This window comes from Colletotrichum abscissum (assembly GCF_030869225.1).
Source record: "Colletotrichum abscissum strain IMI 504890 chromosome Unknown Scaffold_13.1, whole genome shotgun sequence".
NCBI lineage: Eukaryota > Fungi > Ascomycota > Sordariomycetes > Glomerellales > Glomerellaceae > Colletotrichum > Colletotrichum abscissum.
Genome location: NW_026850021.1, coordinates 300,402 through 316,788, shown reverse-complemented (window position 1 = coordinate 316,788; position 16,387 = coordinate 300,402). Strand labels below are relative to the sequence as shown.

General features: G+C 52.7%; 6 protein-coding genes across 6 annotated transcripts; 4 read left to right on the top strand and 2 right to left on the bottom strand.

Moving 5' to 3' along the window:
* Positions 1-375: 375 nt before the first annotated feature.
* Positions 376-2,377, top strand: CABS01_06269 (glutamyl-tRNA synthetase; the record flags this gene model as incomplete). The annotated part of the gene is made up of 3 exons (XM_060539635.1): positions 376-596; positions 661-828; positions 883-2,377. 3 exons carry the CDS (start codon positions 376-378, stop codon positions 2,375-2,377), a joined length of 1,884 nt encoding a protein of 627 aa, XP_060404172.1.
* Positions 2,378-3,720: 1,343 nt separating this feature from the next.
* Positions 3,721-4,986, top strand: CABS01_06268 (D-isomer specific 2-hydroxyacid dehydrogenase; the record flags this gene model as incomplete). The annotated part of the gene is made up of 2 exons (XM_060539634.1): positions 3,721-4,183; positions 4,265-4,986. 2 exons carry the CDS (start codon positions 3,721-3,723, stop codon positions 4,984-4,986), a joined length of 1,185 nt encoding a protein of 394 aa, XP_060404171.1.
* A 555-nt stretch (positions 4,987-5,541) lies between these two features.
* CABS01_06267 (uncharacterized protein) lies at positions 5,542-9,092 on the top strand (the record flags this gene model as incomplete). The annotated part of the gene is made up of 2 exons (XM_060539633.1): positions 5,542-7,229; positions 7,835-9,092. 2 exons carry the CDS (start codon positions 5,542-5,544, stop codon positions 9,090-9,092), a joined length of 2,946 nt encoding a protein of 981 aa, XP_060404170.1.
* A 665-nt stretch (positions 9,093-9,757) lies between these two features.
* CABS01_06266 (quinate permease) lies at positions 9,758-11,555 on the top strand (the record flags this gene model as incomplete). Its single annotated transcript, XM_060539632.1, has 4 exons — positions 9,758-9,857; positions 9,927-10,745; positions 10,811-11,332; positions 11,398-11,555. The coding sequence occupies 4 exons, from the start codon at positions 9,758-9,760 to the stop codon at positions 11,553-11,555; spliced, it is 1,599 nt and encodes a 532-aa protein (XP_060404169.1).
* Positions 11,556-11,843: 288 nt separating this feature from the next.
* CABS01_06265 (uncharacterized protein) lies at positions 11,844-13,024 on the bottom strand (the record flags this gene model as incomplete). The annotated part of the gene is made up of 3 exons (XM_060539631.1): positions 11,844-12,394; positions 12,468-12,757; positions 12,828-13,024. The coding sequence occupies 3 exons, from the start codon at positions 13,022-13,024 to the stop codon at positions 11,844-11,846; spliced, it is 1,038 nt and encodes a 345-aa protein (XP_060404168.1).
* A 471-nt stretch (positions 13,025-13,495) lies between these two features.
* Positions 13,496-15,825, bottom strand: CABS01_06264 (uncharacterized protein; the record flags this gene model as incomplete). The annotated part of the gene is made up of 2 exons (XM_060539630.1): positions 13,496-14,240; positions 14,324-15,825. 2 exons carry the CDS (start codon positions 15,823-15,825, stop codon positions 13,496-13,498), a joined length of 2,247 nt encoding a protein of 748 aa, XP_060404167.1.
* Positions 15,826-16,387: the final 562 nt, after the last annotated feature.

Genomic DNA, 16,387 nt, shown 5'->3' with positions numbered 1-16,387 from the left:
TTGCCATCAGTTGAAAGGCTTTCAAGAAACTTGGAAAGATGTTTATATAAGGTGCAATCATTTTCATTTAATTTCTGTCAAGTGCATCAACTATTTCGTGACTACGGGAGAGAAAGAGCCTTACGAAGCTATTAAACATTGAGGTACCTCAGACCACAACGACTTACAGGAGAAGCTCCTCGCTGTGCCACCAATCAGACCGTCTCGGCCGAGTGCTCTCGGTGAGTGCGCCGTCATGTTACCCCTCCATGATTTTTAACCCCACCACGAAATATCAGCCACTTTAAACATTTGACTCACGAGACACCAGGACCGTCCTGACCACCGATTCCCTCCGATAGTCTCATCGCCTCAATTGGACCAAACACCGCCATCATGAAGGCCGAGGAGCTCCAGACCCTCCCCACCGCCCTGGCCGGCGACTTCAAGTCGATCGAGCCTCACCTCCGCGCCCTCGACAAGCACCTGACGCTGCGCACCTTTGTTGAGGGGTACTCGCTGGGAGAGACCGAGACCAAGATCTGGCAGACCCTGAAGCTGAACAAGGTCGCTATGGGCTTCATTCGCAAGGGAACTATGGCCAACCTTACTCGTTGGTGCGTCGTGATTCGTGCTCCTAGCTTCAATCAATGTCCATCCCGCGCTAACTCGCGTTGCTAGGTTCACCTTTGTCGAAGTCACCTACCCCGAGATCCAAGCCGAGACGAACGCTGTCGATGCTGAGCGCAAGGCCAAGGTCGTTGCCGCTAGCAAGAAGGGTGCCAGCTACTCTCTTGCTCTTCAGAACGCCGAGGCCGGAGTTGTCACCAGATTCCTTCCCGAGCCTTCGTTGGTCCTCCCTCAAAACATTACCTGATAGACAACCTCCTAACCATGTAACAGAGGATACCTTCACATCGGTCACGCCAAGGCCGCCCTTCTCAGCGATTACTTCGCCCACGAGGCCTACAAGGGCAAGCTTCTGCTGCGTCTTGACGACACCAACCCCGCCAAGGAGAGTGAGGAGTTCCAGGATGCTATTGTTGAGGACCTGAAGATGATGGGCATCACCCCCGACTCCCTTTCCTACACTTCCGACTACTTCGACTATCTGTACGAGACTTGCATTCGCCTGATCAAGGAGGGTCACGCCTACGCCGACGACACCGAGCAGGAGACGATGCGAAACGAGCGAACCGATGGAATCGAGTCCAAGTGCCGTAACCGCTCCGTCGAGGAGAACCTGCGCATCTTCGAGGCCATGAAAGAGGGCACCCCCGAGGGCCTGAATAACTGCATCCGTGCCAAGATCTCCGTCGACAACGTCAACAAGGCCCTGAGAGATCCCGTCATCTACCGCTGCAACGTTGAGAACAAGCACCACCGCACCGGTGACAAGTGGAAGATCTACCCCATGTACGATCTCGCCTGCCCCGTCGTCGACTCTCACGAGGGCGTCACCCACGCCCTGAGATCGACCGAGTACACTGACCGTAACCCCCTTTACCAATGGTTCATCGACACCCTGAAGCTGCGCCAGGTCTACATGCACGACTTCAGCCGTATCAACCTCGTCCGCACCTTCCTTTCCAAGAGAAAGCTCGCCAAGATCGTCGCTCAGGGCACCGTCTGGGGCTGGGACGACCCTCGTATGCCCACCATCCGTGGTGTGCGCAGACGCGGTATGACCATCCCCGCCCTCCGCGAGTTCATCATCAAGCAGGGCCCTTCCCGAAACGTCGTCAACATGGACTGGGCGTCGTTCTGGAACATCAACAAGAAGGTCATTGACCCCATCGCCCCCCGCCACACCGCCATTCTGGAGAAGGATGCCGTCAAGGTCAAGGTCACCGGTGCCGACGCTCCCGCCACTCCTCGCACCGAGGACAAGCCTAAGCACCCCAAGAACCCCGATGTCGGCACCAAGAAGGTTGTCTTCTCCAACGAGCTCATCCTCGACCAGGCCGACGTCAAGAGCTTCAAGAAGGACGAGGAGTTCACCCTCATGGGCTGGGGCAACGCCTTCGCCCGCGATATTGGCACCACCGACCCCATTACCGACCTCAGCGTCGAGCTCAACCTCAAGGGCGACTTCAAGACGACCGAGAAGAAGGTCACGTGGCTGTCGACGGCCGGCACCAAGCTCGTCAAGGCTGAGCTCTGGGACTTTGACTATCTCATCAACAAGGACAAGCTCGAGGAGGACGACGTGCTTGAGAAGGTGCTCAACCCCAACACGTCGACCATGGAGACGGCGCTGTGCGATGCTGGTGTCGGTGAGCTGAAGAAGGACGACATTATCCAGCTCGAGAGACGGGGCTTCTACCGCGTGGACAAGGGTCTGGATGAGGGTGACGTGGTTGTTCTGTTCAACATTCCCACTGGCAAGGCCAAATAAGTTATTTCGCTTTTTCATTTGTAGGAAGATTCAGGCCATGAAAGACATGAAGAATTGAAGTATGAAGTAAAAGCATGATCTGGTCACTGTGACTCTTGAAGCCTCGTAACTGTATGCGTACTAAATATCGCAGAAGATACATTCCTGTGAAGTGTTTCGTCATCTAGTGCTTGTTGTGTGTCGCTCCATAGTTTTATCATGCTAGGCACAAACAAAGACAAGCAGAGTCACACGTTTCGCCGAGGAATGAATATCTAGAGAGAATGAGATCGATTTCGAGACTATCGCTTCTAGTGTTGGAGTTAGGTTACATGTCTGCATTCTATTTACTCTTCCTTGCATCAGCAGTATATTGTCAGTGAGAACCATAGTTGTATGGACGGGGAATTTGCGCCCGAAAAGTAAGAAATGTCTGTTGCGTGTCCTGCAGACCCCTGAGCAGTGAATGGCGAGCATGGAGAGACAATCAGACCATTCGCCTTCATCAGCTAACTCTAACCCCAGACATTCATCCCCGCGATTGAGGCGGCCTAGAACGTTCATTATTCTCACCCCACTGCTTCCCGCATGACTTCTGCAAGGATCGCCAATCGTGGGGTCTAACACTGACAGCCAGGTGGGTTGGGTTGAGCCGTTGGTGGCTAGCCTCGGTGACCCAACAGCTACCTCGATCCTCGTGCCTCGAAGCTGCCTGATGACGAGCAGCTTTGTACACTAGACTGAGAAGCCATTTACTGAATGTTTCGAACTCTACTGGACCGGCTCATTCATGTCTGGCTTCAGTCTGGATGTACCGGCTTGAGGACACCGGTTCCGGTCCGGTTGTAGAATCCGCGCACCAAATTATACATGTCTGGGAGCCTACCCAGCCAAACGACTCTTCACCTCGTAATTCCCCAGAATAATAAAGGCGTAGTCCTTCGATGCAGCCGAACCGGAAGCGTGGGGCGACATTTCCGGCCAAGATCGGGAGAAGCTCCCATCGTGCCACGAAGCGTACCTGATCTCGCCTCATCCTCACACCGACACTCTTGCATGAGATTCCACCAATCCTCCACCAGTGTCTTGTGCCACTTTATATAGATGCTATATACGTGACAATTTTTCTTGGGATTTGCAATCCTGGAAATCAGGGTCACTTCTTGATAACCTTATCAGACGCCGAGTTGTACACGTATCTTGCTGGAATCTCGCATTATCTCCTGCAGCTAATGAGCTACCCTAGTCCACCAATTCACTACCGCTCTTTATTAAGGTCAATCCCGTCCAAGTCAACTCAAGCTCTTCGGGAACGAGACCCCCTCTACAAGAATTTCAGGAACACATACCCAACTTCAGTCAAAATGGCCGAACCCAACAATACACCCTGGCCCCCAGCAACACCACAATCTCAATCCCCTCTCTCCGCGTCGCCTGTCCTCCGCCCCCATCCTGGCGGTCAAGTAGAACCCAAAACGGCAGCATCGCAAGCATCAGCAGCAACGAAAAACGGCACGCATAAGCTCCGCGTCCTACACATCGGCGACCCGATCAAGTACAACCCGGAAACCTACGCCGCCTTTTCCGCGCAATGCGACATCATCCGCCCCTCGACGCCCGAACGACAGCGCCCCGCATTCGCTGCCGCATTACGGGACGGCAAGTGGGGCGAGTTTTCCGCCGTCTTCCGGCCTTTCTGGGGCACGGGCGGCGAGATGGGTACGTGGGACGCCGAGCTGATTCCGCTGCTGCCGGCGAGCTGTCGGGTTTTTGCGAGTGCGGGTGCCGGGTTCGATTGGGCTGACACGCAACTTCTCGGTGAACGAGGTGGGCCTTCCCCCTTTTCCCAGGTCGCTCTTTATTGAGTGAAACATATCAGATATGATTTGGGAATACTAACACAAAAAGGCATCATCTATTGCAACTCAGGCCTCGCCGCCGCCGAAGCAGTAGCAGACTTTGCCGTCGCTCTTGTCGTCTCGACCTTCCGCCATCTCCCCTGGTGCACGGCATCCGCCGCAGACCCGTCCGCCTTCCAAGACTGCCACGCTCGCGCCACGGCCGCCTCGCACACCCTTCGCGGCCACGTCCTCGGCCTCGTGGGCATGGGTAACATCGGCCAGCAGATCGCGCAGCGTCTCGGCGTCGGTTTTGGTATGAAAGTACACTACTTTGACGTCGTCCGCAAAGACCCAGTCACCGTGGAAGCCAAGTTTGGCGCGACGTTTCACGAGACGATGGAGAGCTTGCTGCGCGTCTCGGATTGTGTTGTGCTATGCACACCTGCTGGTGGTAAGGTTATCACTGCTGAGTCATTGGCTTGGATCAAGCCTGGGTCGAGGTTTGTGAATATCGCAAGGGGTAGCTTGGTTGACGAGGAGGCTTTGGCGGATGCGTTGGAGTCTGGGCAGATTGGATCTGTTGCGTTGGATGTGCATGCTGATGAGCCGAGGCCGCATCCGCGGTTGCTCAAGATGGCGGGGACGAAGGCCATGTTGACATGTCACAATGCTGGAGGGACGGTTGAGACGCACAAGGGGTTCGAGGAGTTGAGTATGAGGAATATCATGGCGGTGTTGGGGGGAGGGCAGCCGATTACGCCTGTCAATCTGCATTATCTGAAGCAGTGAAGGGTGAGGTAGAATACGACTTGGTCTGTCTTTCCTTGGAGTCAAATAAGCTGCATAGAGGGTTTGATCTTTGCAGGAGAGAGAAGCTACTTATTCAACTTGAATGATGATACATACGACTTAGTACCCGCAAAGTTATTGCTGACTTACATGACGGCTAGAGCAATCATGTTCATATCGTGGACTTTGAATCTAGAAGAGAAGCAAAACATATCGAAGGTGAGTCCCCGAAAGAGGTTTGTTCATAGGTTCGGAAAACGCGAGTAAGGACCTCGCATATCCGCTACATAGGCATTATTTTTGGTGAGACATTGATCTCAAGTATCCTGTTCAACTTGATTAGACCTTGATCTCGGTTGTTCAGCTCGCTCAGCCACTCAAACTAGCTTCCTCAGCCCAACGAGGCTGCCTTGCGTGTCTGCCTGGAGATGGTGAGCAAAAGCCTGTCTTTCAGGCTTCAAAGGGAGCCCTGTCCCATGCCTTAAACACACGCCTCGTAGTAAAGCACATCAAACTTGTTCAGTGGCAAGGACACGACGAATCTTGCGAAATATAATGGCAAACATTCAGAAGTATACTGAGCGCAGCAATGTGCAAAGCAATCCAACTGATTGGATCGCAAAGCTGCCCGATCCGAAAACCCACATTCGCCTGCTCACGATCCTCTCAGGTCGACAGACAGAGGAACTTCGTTGTACCTGCAGCACTATCAGACTTGATGACAGGCCAAAGTACAACGCCCTGTCGTATGTCTGGGGCAACCGTGAGGCAAAGGCTCAAGTAATTGTGAACGGCGTTCAAGTTACCATCAACAAGAGTCTGGCAGGAGCTTTGAGACGTATCCGCCATGATCGAGAGCCAATTGTTATCTGGGCAGATGCTCTTTGTATCAACCAAAATGACGAAGACGAAAAGAAGTATCAGATCGATCTCATGCATCGCATCTATGGCGAGTGCGAGAATTGTTTGGTCTGGATGGGAGACATAGTAGTGAAAGGGGATAGCAGCGTCGCAGCGGAACTGGCTGCAAGAGCGGCCTTGAACGCTTTGCGCATCATCGCAAGGCAGCCACACGACGAGGATCTCGGTTGGCCTGGACAGAACCCAATTGCTACAAGCGTTGCTGGCAATGGTCTCACCGCCGGGGCAGCATTACAATCGATGATGGACTGCGAATGGTGGCAGCGTATCTGGACAGTCCAGGAAGTCTGTCTGCCTCCGAAAGCCACGGTTCTCTGGGGACCACTCGAGATCAGCTTCCAAGCAATCATGGACGCAGCGAGCCACATGGTGCAACCAGATGAGCACCCGCAACGCAACAACATTTTCGATCTGTTCCAAGAGGGCACCGCTATGTACCCAAGGCTTCATACAAGTCCATACACGATACCCGTCCTCAGCATTGCTCACGCCAGACTCTGGAACCAGTCCAGAACCGACTCCCTGTATAGACTATGGCGGTTCCGAGACAGGAGGTCCACATATCCGAAAGACAAGCTGTTTGGCATCTGGGCGCTTCTCAACAAGACATATTTGCCTGATATCAGGCCAACGGATTACGTCCTCGATATTGTGGTTTTATTCTCAAGACTCATGGTCAGTTTACTGAGATCTCTTGATAGCCTCAAGCCTCTTATTGGCTGGAGAGGGGAAAGAGAGACGGCCGGTCTGCCTACCTGGGTCCTGGATTTGGCCCAGCCGGAGGACTCTAATTGCACCAGCGATTTCTGGACACATGACATTGCCTGGAGGCAATTTCATGCCAGTAGTGGACTACCACGATTCAAGCCACCAGTCAAGCAAGCAGAAGATCTCACATTGCTCACTTTGGACGGCATTCGCGTTGACAAAGTGGCTACGATCTTGATGGACCTGAGGCACACGCGACGGTCCCTTTGGAGACAGGGATTTGAAGACGCTATCAAGGACCAAGCCGGTAAAGACGATATCATGTATCAATATAACAACCTTATCCAGGGCAAATTTGGCGAGAATCGTGAGCGCGTCACGGACGAGTCTTGGCACGGGGGTCCGTGGTGGGAGGACAGGATGCTCTGTTACCAAGTTCTTTTCATCACGCAGGAGAATCGGCTTGGCCTTGGTCCGCCTAATTTGAAGCCAGAAGACAATGTTTGGATTCTTTCGGGCGGGAACCATCCCTTCTTACTCCGTCAAGTCTCAAAGAGAAGGGGTAATGCGGACTTATGGGAATTCGTCGGGGATTGCTTCGTTTACGGCATCATGTACGGAGAAGCCTCTTCTGGTGGATTTCAGCTCTCGTCCGTAACCTTGTGTTGACGCCGCTCTCATGATGGTCTTACCATCGGTGCTTGGAAAGATCTCTTAACGTGTTTCTTCAGTCCTAGCTTTGGGGCATAACATTGGGTATGAGATCAAGATCTCATAAGACAATTTTACTTGGCGTCAAGGCTTGCCTTACAATGCAACAGCTGTGTCAAACAATAGGCGTCATTCGCTCGTGCAGCATCAACGACAGCGTAATTCTTGCGTTCCGTCTTCTAAACACTGTATTTTCAGCGGCCGTCTCCCAATGTCTTCTGAGAAACCTACAGACGATTGAGATTGCTGTGTGAGTCTTCACGTCGGAGCTTAGCTAGAGCATCCAATTACTTCATAGCGACAATCATTGATGATTATTATGTGAAATCCACGGGGGTTTCAGTGATGCGCATCTCACTCTTGAGAGACATCTCATTCAGTTTTAGTGCAGCAGAGGGAGGCGTAGGCAGATGACTGAGAATGAGGGGCAGCAGGCGGCACGTGCGCCAATGTTGTCACGAGCCTCAGCTCAAAGTGCGCTGAGCTGAGCTGAGCTGAGCGCAGACAGTGAGAGTTGGAATGAACATGTCGTGAACCAGACAGGAGACGGCATCATCTTGCGACTCTACGGACTCATCCAGAACATACTGACTACTCTGGTACCCTCATCGGTGCTGACGTCAACTATCATGGCCTCCTCAAAGCGCTGGCCGGCGCCCATCCACGTCTTCTCCTACCGCGCCCTACTCGTGGTGCCCATCATCCTCGCCATCGCGACCTTCGCGGCGCTCTTCATCCACTCCGATGTCAACGTCGCCCTCCTCTACTCACAATGCGATGCCCGGGCTCGCCTGCCGGCTGTCAGCAAAGTCCCCGTTCTCGGCCCGCCCGTCTGCTTCGCCATAAGCTTCTTCCAGAGCGCGCTCGATTCCATGCGGACCTTTGCCAGCATGTCCGCCATCCTCTCCTTCATCGCAGGCCTCATGACCGTTACCACCATCGAGGCCGCACGCGTCTGTAACGCGCCCAACGTCGTTATTGCGAACCCCACTGGCCCATGGCTAGTTTTCAACCTCATCGGTGGAGCTGTAGTCTGGCAGCTTGTCATCCTACCCGCCTTTTTCCACCGCTCGCGATCTATCCTGCTCGCTCGGAAGAGGGCCGGACAGGAGGCCGTCGAGAGCGCCGCATCCAAGGATCCCGACTTTGGCAAGGACTCGCGCCATCTCGTTGTCGATGCGGAAATTATCGCCATCCCCGTCAGTGTCGCGTGGGGCTTCATTCTGCCCTCCCTGCTGATGCTCATCTACAACTCCCCGGTCATCATCGTTGTCTGGCTCTTCTTTCCCGTCTGGGTGTCACTGATCCGCCAAGCCGTCAGATGGGCCGTCTTGCGTGTTCAGAAGCGCCAGCACCGCAGCTTCCACCTCGAGTCTCACACGGTCTCGCTTCTGCTCGTCTACCTCATCCCCATTCTTTGCTCCGCAGTCTCTCACGTCTACTTCATCTGGAGCCTGTTTCAGTGGGACGACAGGAAGGAGATGACACGTGCTACAGTCAAATTCGTTGAAATTGACATGTTCTTCATCGGCTTGACTGTCCTGTATTGGCTCTTCGTTGAGACTGGCTGGAAGGTCCCCTTGGTCGCAGTCCTTGGCGCCATCCCACTCGGACCGGGTGCCGGTATTTGTATCGCATGGATATACCGAGATACCGAGATTCGTGAGAGTCTGAAGCAGTGGCTTTCTGATGTCGTTGGAAGTCAAGAAGAGGCTAACGAAGAGGGCAGAGCTTCGGCTAGCGAGGAGACACCACTATTGCATTGATTGTGTGACGAGATAGCAGCAAGTAAATACAAGCCGACACTCATTCATCGCCGCGGTGACAGTTTTCCTTGCAATCATCTCCCTCGCATCTATTCCCATGCGTAGATAGCTTCTTTCCCGAGGAGTCTTTACAATGCCGAAGAGTCCGCCTTGGCCAAGCATTTCGGCATCTTGATCTACATCGACACTTCGGAATCACTACTCAACGAAAGATACACAAGATGCAAGCCCCCCCAACTCCTGATGTTCCCCGCCCAATCCTCAAGCAACGCCTTTCGTCCGGTTATGAGCGTCGGTATCTTTGTCTTGGCCAACATCACACGCACGATACCGTTGAGAAACATGGCACTACAGCCACTCTTCGAACTCTTCATACGCGAAACAGAATCCTGCGGGGGGAAAACTCACAAGGTGCATGTTCTCTCTCCGCACGATACCCCGCGGGGGCCCCAGATCTGTCCCCGGATCCTCGTTCAAGGTTAATTGGCTGGTGTCGATTGGATGCCAGGTCTAGATTTCTGTCTTGGTATCTGCCACCTCTATAAATATGGGTCAGCCATCGTAAAGGGGCGTCTTGGTTATCTGAGCCCATCAGCCCGCAAACGTGACGACGGACGACTTCACAAAGAATCGTGTTGATATCTCAGGCACATACCTTCTTCACCATGGGTTTCGCTTCAGCAAAGGGGACGAACGACCCCCCCGAGGTTCGCAACTGGAGAATCCACTTCATTGCTCTCGTTGCGTCCATGGCGGCCTTGTCCAGTAAGTGAGGTCTTGGGAGAACCCGAATATTCAGTTCATTGCCCTCTTTAACGCAATAGAAATCTGCAGTGGGCTATGATACGGCCGTCATAGGAGGCACAATGGCTCTCGACTCCTTCGTCCGCGACTTTGGCATCGACAAGATGACCATCCAAGAAAAGAATAATTCCTTAGCCAACATCGCCTCCATGTTTCAAGTCGGCGCCTTCTTCGGTGCTCTCCTCACCTTCCCCGTTGCCGAGAAGTACGGTCGCAAGAAGGCCATCATGATGGCGGCTCTCATCTTCTGTGTAGGCGGAGCCATGATGTCCGGAGCCAACGGCGACCTCAAACTTGTCATCGGTGGCCGCGCCATCGGCGGCCTTGGTATCGGCATGGCTACCATGACGGTTCCGGTCTACATCGCTGAGACGTCACCGCCGAGTATCCGCGGACGCCTCGTGGGCATTTTTGAGATCTTCTCTCAGGGCGGCGGGATGCTCGGGTTCTGGATCAACTACGGCACGAGCCGTACTATCGAAGTTGAGAATGAGGCGCAATGGATCGTGCCGCTGGCCTTACAGCTCCTTCCGGCCTTTCTTCTTTTCGTTGGCATCATGTTCTGTCCAGAATCACCCCGTTGGCTGGCTCGAGGTGATAACTTCGAGGCCGCGGAAAAGGTTCTGGTATACGTGCGAAGCCTCCCCGCCGATCATCCCTATATCCAAAATGAGATGAGCGAAATAAGACAACAAGTTGAGGAGCGAAGCACCGTTCGACTCAGCAAGAAGCAACAACTAAAGAAACTCCTTGCTCCTGGCACGAGAAACCGCGTGGGTGCTGGGACGTTTCTCATGTTTCTGCAAAGTTACACAGGTGTCAACATAATGACATACTATAGCGTTTACGGTAATGACTCTAAAGGACAACCATCTGTCTCTGTCCCCGTACCCGAGGCTGACACCCTAAATCAGTTTTCGAGACCCTTGGAATCACTGGAACCAGCAACAAGCTATTCAGCACCGGAATCTACGGGATCGCAAAGATGTTGGGCATGATTCTGTTCGCAGTATGGGTCATCGAGGGCCTCGGCCGTCGCAGCGGACTTCTATGGGGTGCTTTCGTTGGCAGCATTCCCCTCTGGTATGTGGGCGGGTATGTCATGGTTGCTAATCCGACCGCCAAAGCAGCGAGCGGTGTCATTCAACAAGATGCGTGGGGTTATCTTGCCATGGTCTGCATTTACCTCAACGCCTTCATCATCTGCTCCACTATCCAGGGAATCACGTGGACATACGCATCCGAGATCTTCCCCTTGGATATCAGGATGCTCTGTGTCGCTATGTCTACCGCGTGTACGTGGTTGGGCTCCTTCATTGTCGCGAGAGCCACTCCTTTCATGATTACCGACCTCGGGTACGGGACGTTCTTCATGTTTGGAGGATTCTTGATCTTTATCGGCGTTTGGTCATTCTTCTTCATTCCGGAGACAAAAGGTCAGTTCTATTTATCGCCAAGAATGCCTCTACGCTCATGTTTTATGCTGACAATCTTACCATAGGTCGCTCGCTGGAGGATATGGACATTCTGTTTTCGCGGCCGACACATATGGTTGTTTGGGCACAGCTCAGGGGAAGGCCGATCCTGTCGACGAATACTCCAATGTCGCCCAGAGGATCCATAGACAAAGGCGAAGTCAAGGTGGTTGACATGGCCTAGTGCGATTTCAACCACGGCATCCTCTCATCTCCAAGAAGAGTCTGTTGGCATTACTGACCGAAAGACGCTCTATTTATTACCACAAGTCCGCTTTACGCGTAGACACAAGCAATTAGGTCTCTTATCAATCTGCGGTTGACTTAGATGATACGTGCGTGGATATAGATCTTATCATAAGACCACTGTTCACGGCAAAGGCATGGCAGCGAAATGAATGAGGCAATGAAATCTTGTTGTTCGCCGATACTTTCAAGACATGATGGTCACCGAAGTCTTCAGGTGCCTAGACTACAAGATAGCCACTGCTGAAGGCGGGCTAGCGATCCCGCCAGGGATATCCAAAGGTACACTGACCATCATGAAGGACCATCTCTGGAGTTCTTTACACCTTACAGCGAGCCTCTCCAAATCGAAACTCTCTCCAATCGGCATGCCCCAACCACTCAGGAACACCTCATGCATGCTAACGCCCCATGGTTTTGGGCTCGGCCAGGCCTCGTACGCAACAGTATCCGAGGCCACCGCAGCAAACGCATGATCCCAGTGCCAGCGAATCGCCTCTTCGCTTGCTTCGACGCCACAACTTGCTCGCACTTGCCGTTGGGGTAAAGCAAGTTGTTCAGCGACGGTGAGCGCACGGTACGCCGGTAGCCAGCCTGTTCGGACTAGCAGGATGTCGCCTTGTTGAAACTCGATTTTCTGAGCGTTTGCTACGGCCTGGAGTTGAGACAGGGGAATGCCAAAGGTTGAAAATGGGTCAAAGGTGATGTTTTTCTCGGTTGCCCAGGAGTACCAGTCAAGTAGAACACCGCGGCCAGTGATGGACTTCCTTGCCATATCTAGTGAGCGAAGCGTTAGGAAGCGGTCTTAGAGACTGTGAAGGAAGCAGGACTTGGGCGTTGTTCTTCTTACTTTGAATACCGAGTTTAGTGTTGTTATCGGGCCCTGAAATATCATCTTGAGTCACGCCATTGTAATATTGAATATGCTCTTGGTAAGGATAATGTCGTGGCCCATCCCAATGCGTTGCGCCTTGCGTATTGATGGAGATCTGTTCCCGCAACTTGTTAGAGACTCGTGACCGCGAGCCATGGCTCAGAAGACTAACCTCGTCGTCATTAGCGTTGCCTTTTGGAATGATACGGTGTTCGCACGGCTTTCGAACTGGGTTCATTGGCTGTATAAAGGCATCCAATGGAAGACTGTTGTATGAGAGCTTGTTTAGCGCTGAAACTGAAGAGAGCTTTCACATGGCCTATCAAGTGTCCTTACTTGAGCGTTATTGTCTCGCCTATGACCACCTCACTCGTGGCATTCTTGACCAAAGCTGGGTTCAGAAGATTGAGAGCCCCGAGTTCATCTTCATCGCCCCATAATCCCCACGCCGATGCTTTCGGATCTCCCACATGGAGCGGCAAAGAGTCAAAGCTTGGCCGGGTGCTTACTTCGGTTGAATTAAAGTTGCCCATGGCTGAATCAGCTGGAGAAGACAGTGAATTCCCTTGTGTTTCAAACATCATTGTATCTATTCCAAAGAAGCTTTTAATAATGCCCAAGACTGAACATGCTCATAGGTAGACCGAGATCACAGGCCGAGGGTCAGCTGGAGATCGGCTTGGGGAGACCCGCAGGCTGCGACAAAGGAGTGACGGCGATCTCGGCAAGATCGGTATTCTTTCCGACTGACACCAACCCCCAACCTCCAAGTCCAAGGCAATTCGGCATGTTCTCAAATGCATCCGAATGCTCCGCAGAGAGGAACTCGAGGCCTCAACGCCTTCGGACAACCTCCGCCACGTTCACAATTCCGGGAGCTATGGGAACAAGCCAGCTTACCGGTATCCCACCGGCTTATCATCCCCTCTCCATTGAAAGTGGCTTCAATGTTACAGTATCAATTGTATTACAAAGTAGTTGACGGCAATATGCTAGCTTTCCCTTTAGAAGCCATCGAGGTGGGATCCAGATGGCCAAACTAGACTCGTGCCGGAGAACGACATGCCGGAATCGCCCAAGATGTGATCTGCAACTCCCCATGGGAACGCGTCCGGTTGAAATCCGGCCCCTGTATTTGTCCCACCGTAACTAACATCGTTACTCCAGCTACCCCCCTCCGTGAAGAACGCATTCTCATCTATCTCTGGATCAACAGCAGAAGAAAGCTGTGAGGCATTTTGTGCCGCCGGGTGATTTCTAGTCGAAGTGATATGACGGCCCATACTGCCTCTTTGCACACCACCCATTCGTGGGTTCAGTGACCCTGTCTGACGCGGCTCGACTTGATGGGAGTTCTTAGAAGAATTCGAGATAGCATTGTGTCTGCAATCCGAGTTGTTGCCAACGTCTACAACTCGGGGTTGCCCGTTGCTCAATAGCCGACGAATGGTATCGAGACTTCTTCCGCTTCCGGGGGTATGTGAAGCTTCCTGCTGGAGTATACGACATGCGGCTGCAAGCCTGGCTGCCGCGTTTTCTCTCTCGATACCAGTTGATGCTCTTTTCAGCTCTTCGGCTTCAACTGTAGCAGCTGTATATATGCAGTAGCTGACTTGATACGTCATTAGTCGATGAGGGAAAGTCGTTGAGAATAGTGAATGAATCGAGTGAATCTTCTTCGAATGGCGTACGCAGACCTCGAGCGCCTTCTCCTTGATTGTGGTGTCGAAAGAGCTCAAATACGGCCTTCTTAAGAGAATGTGTAGAGCATGGTAAAGGAGACTTCCTTGTGTCAAAACCGGGTCTACTGAGAGAGAGCGACGAGAACTTACTTCAATGACACAATATGTGGGGGAGGGCTTTGATCCAACATGGATGCGTCCTCGATTCTCAATGGACTCGGAATCTCATGATACCACTGACATATTCTGCTGTCAAGCTCCTCCATCTGTGTAGTGAACTCCTCGTTCCTGCTTGTGCTTGAGAACAGCAACATCATATCTGTAGTGGCTTCATGAAGCCGGCAAAACGCACAAAAGGCTGATGTCGTCCAGGAAGGCGAAGCAACAAAGTTTTCGGAGACTTCGGTAGCTTGAACAGGCTTCCAGGAGCGTTGATCGTCAACTTTATCCAGTATATCCTGAGCAGGGTAAGGACGTCGTATCAGAGAAGGCGGACGGCCTAGGGCCAGGCTGAGTGTCTTATCCCAGATGTAAGCTGAGTTGTACAGCCTCTTTCGAGTCTCTATCTCAGCAGCTGTCCATCTCTCAAGCCTGGAGAGCTTAGTGATGTCCAGGTGAAGCCCAATGTCTTTCATCATCCGTACTGCCATGCCGGTGTATAACCAACCTTCGGAGCTTTTCCCCATGGCACACTGGCGTCCGCCTAGAATCAGCAACCCCTGAATTGTAGGAATCGCTGGCTTCATGGCCGTCATTTCCTTCAGTAACAGCTCCCTTGCACGTGCGATGAATTGGTCGCCTCTCCCCACTCCAGCTGCTGCGGTAACTTGCTCAGGCAGATGTCGAGCTGCTAGACCGAAGATACATAGGAGCAAGAAATCGGTGCAATATGGTCCTCCGAGAGCCAGATCCATCATTAGGATAGGTCTGTAGACACAGCTATGAAGTGGATGTAGCCACGTCCAATAGATATCAAGAAGAGCCATGCCGAGAGTGGTGTCGATGCCGGTGCCGTTCATTGCTGGCTTCGCAGCGATCAGAGGCAGCCACACCGAGTCCATCAAAGCATACTGAGACTGTAAAACTTCTACTTGTGCTCGCTTTGGGTCGCTATCCTGATGTTCGCCGGTCAGGTGGGTTTCCTCAAGGGAGCCAGCATGAAAGCGACTTGTCGGACCATTGTAGATGACAGTACCGTCCTCTCCGAGGCCGACCTGGAACCAAAGCGAACCCTCCGTGTCGGCATTGGCTTCAGCAGCACGACTACCATCGTGAGATAATGGGTGGCTGCGAGCCGTACCGGGATTCGTAATATCGGTATCAGGTGTCTCGAGGTCTGGCTGAGGCTCGTTGGAAGACCGAATCGGACTCCTCATTGATGCCTCTAGATTCCGAATGCGAGCATTTGCCTCTCGAAGTCGGAACTCGGTCGAGTTCTGTGCCGGCCAGCTGCAAGTCTCCCCGGACCGGCGGCATCCCGTACAGATGGGCCGATTCCCACTGCACTTGACCTTGCGAGCTTTGCAGCTTGAGCACGCAAATCCATAGCGGCGAGCTTTCCGGGCAGCAGAAGATGCCGAGGCGGAGGCTATCTGTGCTTTCGGCGTTTGCAGACCGGCTTCGGCATCTTCACTTCCGTCGGAGCCTGCCATAGGCCGGACAGAAGGTTATTCGGTGGTTTTCTGAGGAGTATCCAGTATTACTGTAAAGTGAGGAGACCGAGATCAGGCAAAGATGTGGCAAGTCGAGCCGAATATACTGGCAAAGTTGTGAAGGTGAGATGTGAAGTCTCAACAGTATTCACGGCATTTCCCCACAAGCCGCCTCCTCATTGCGGGGAAGCGAGGAGATGCCGACGGGATGCCGCTAACACACAACGTAGACGTGATCCTATTTGCCTAGGCCAACATAAACGCTCCCTCCTCCTTTTTAACTGATTCCAATTTCTTTGTTCAGCAGCTCGAACCATCAGGGACTGACAACCCCACTAGCATGGGCTTTAAGAGACAGAAGGGGAAGTGCGAAGAGGTGTATCCTCACATAGTAGCTTTGAGAACTGGGGCCGTGTCAAGCAAAAGAGAATTTGATGCACATATTAGAACTTCATCATCCTTATGCCGAAGCGATCATACATATTACATCTATTGTACGTGATGCATATCCTCATGCCTGGCGCCGCAGGCTAGGCACTACGTCCTATCAATATATACAAGG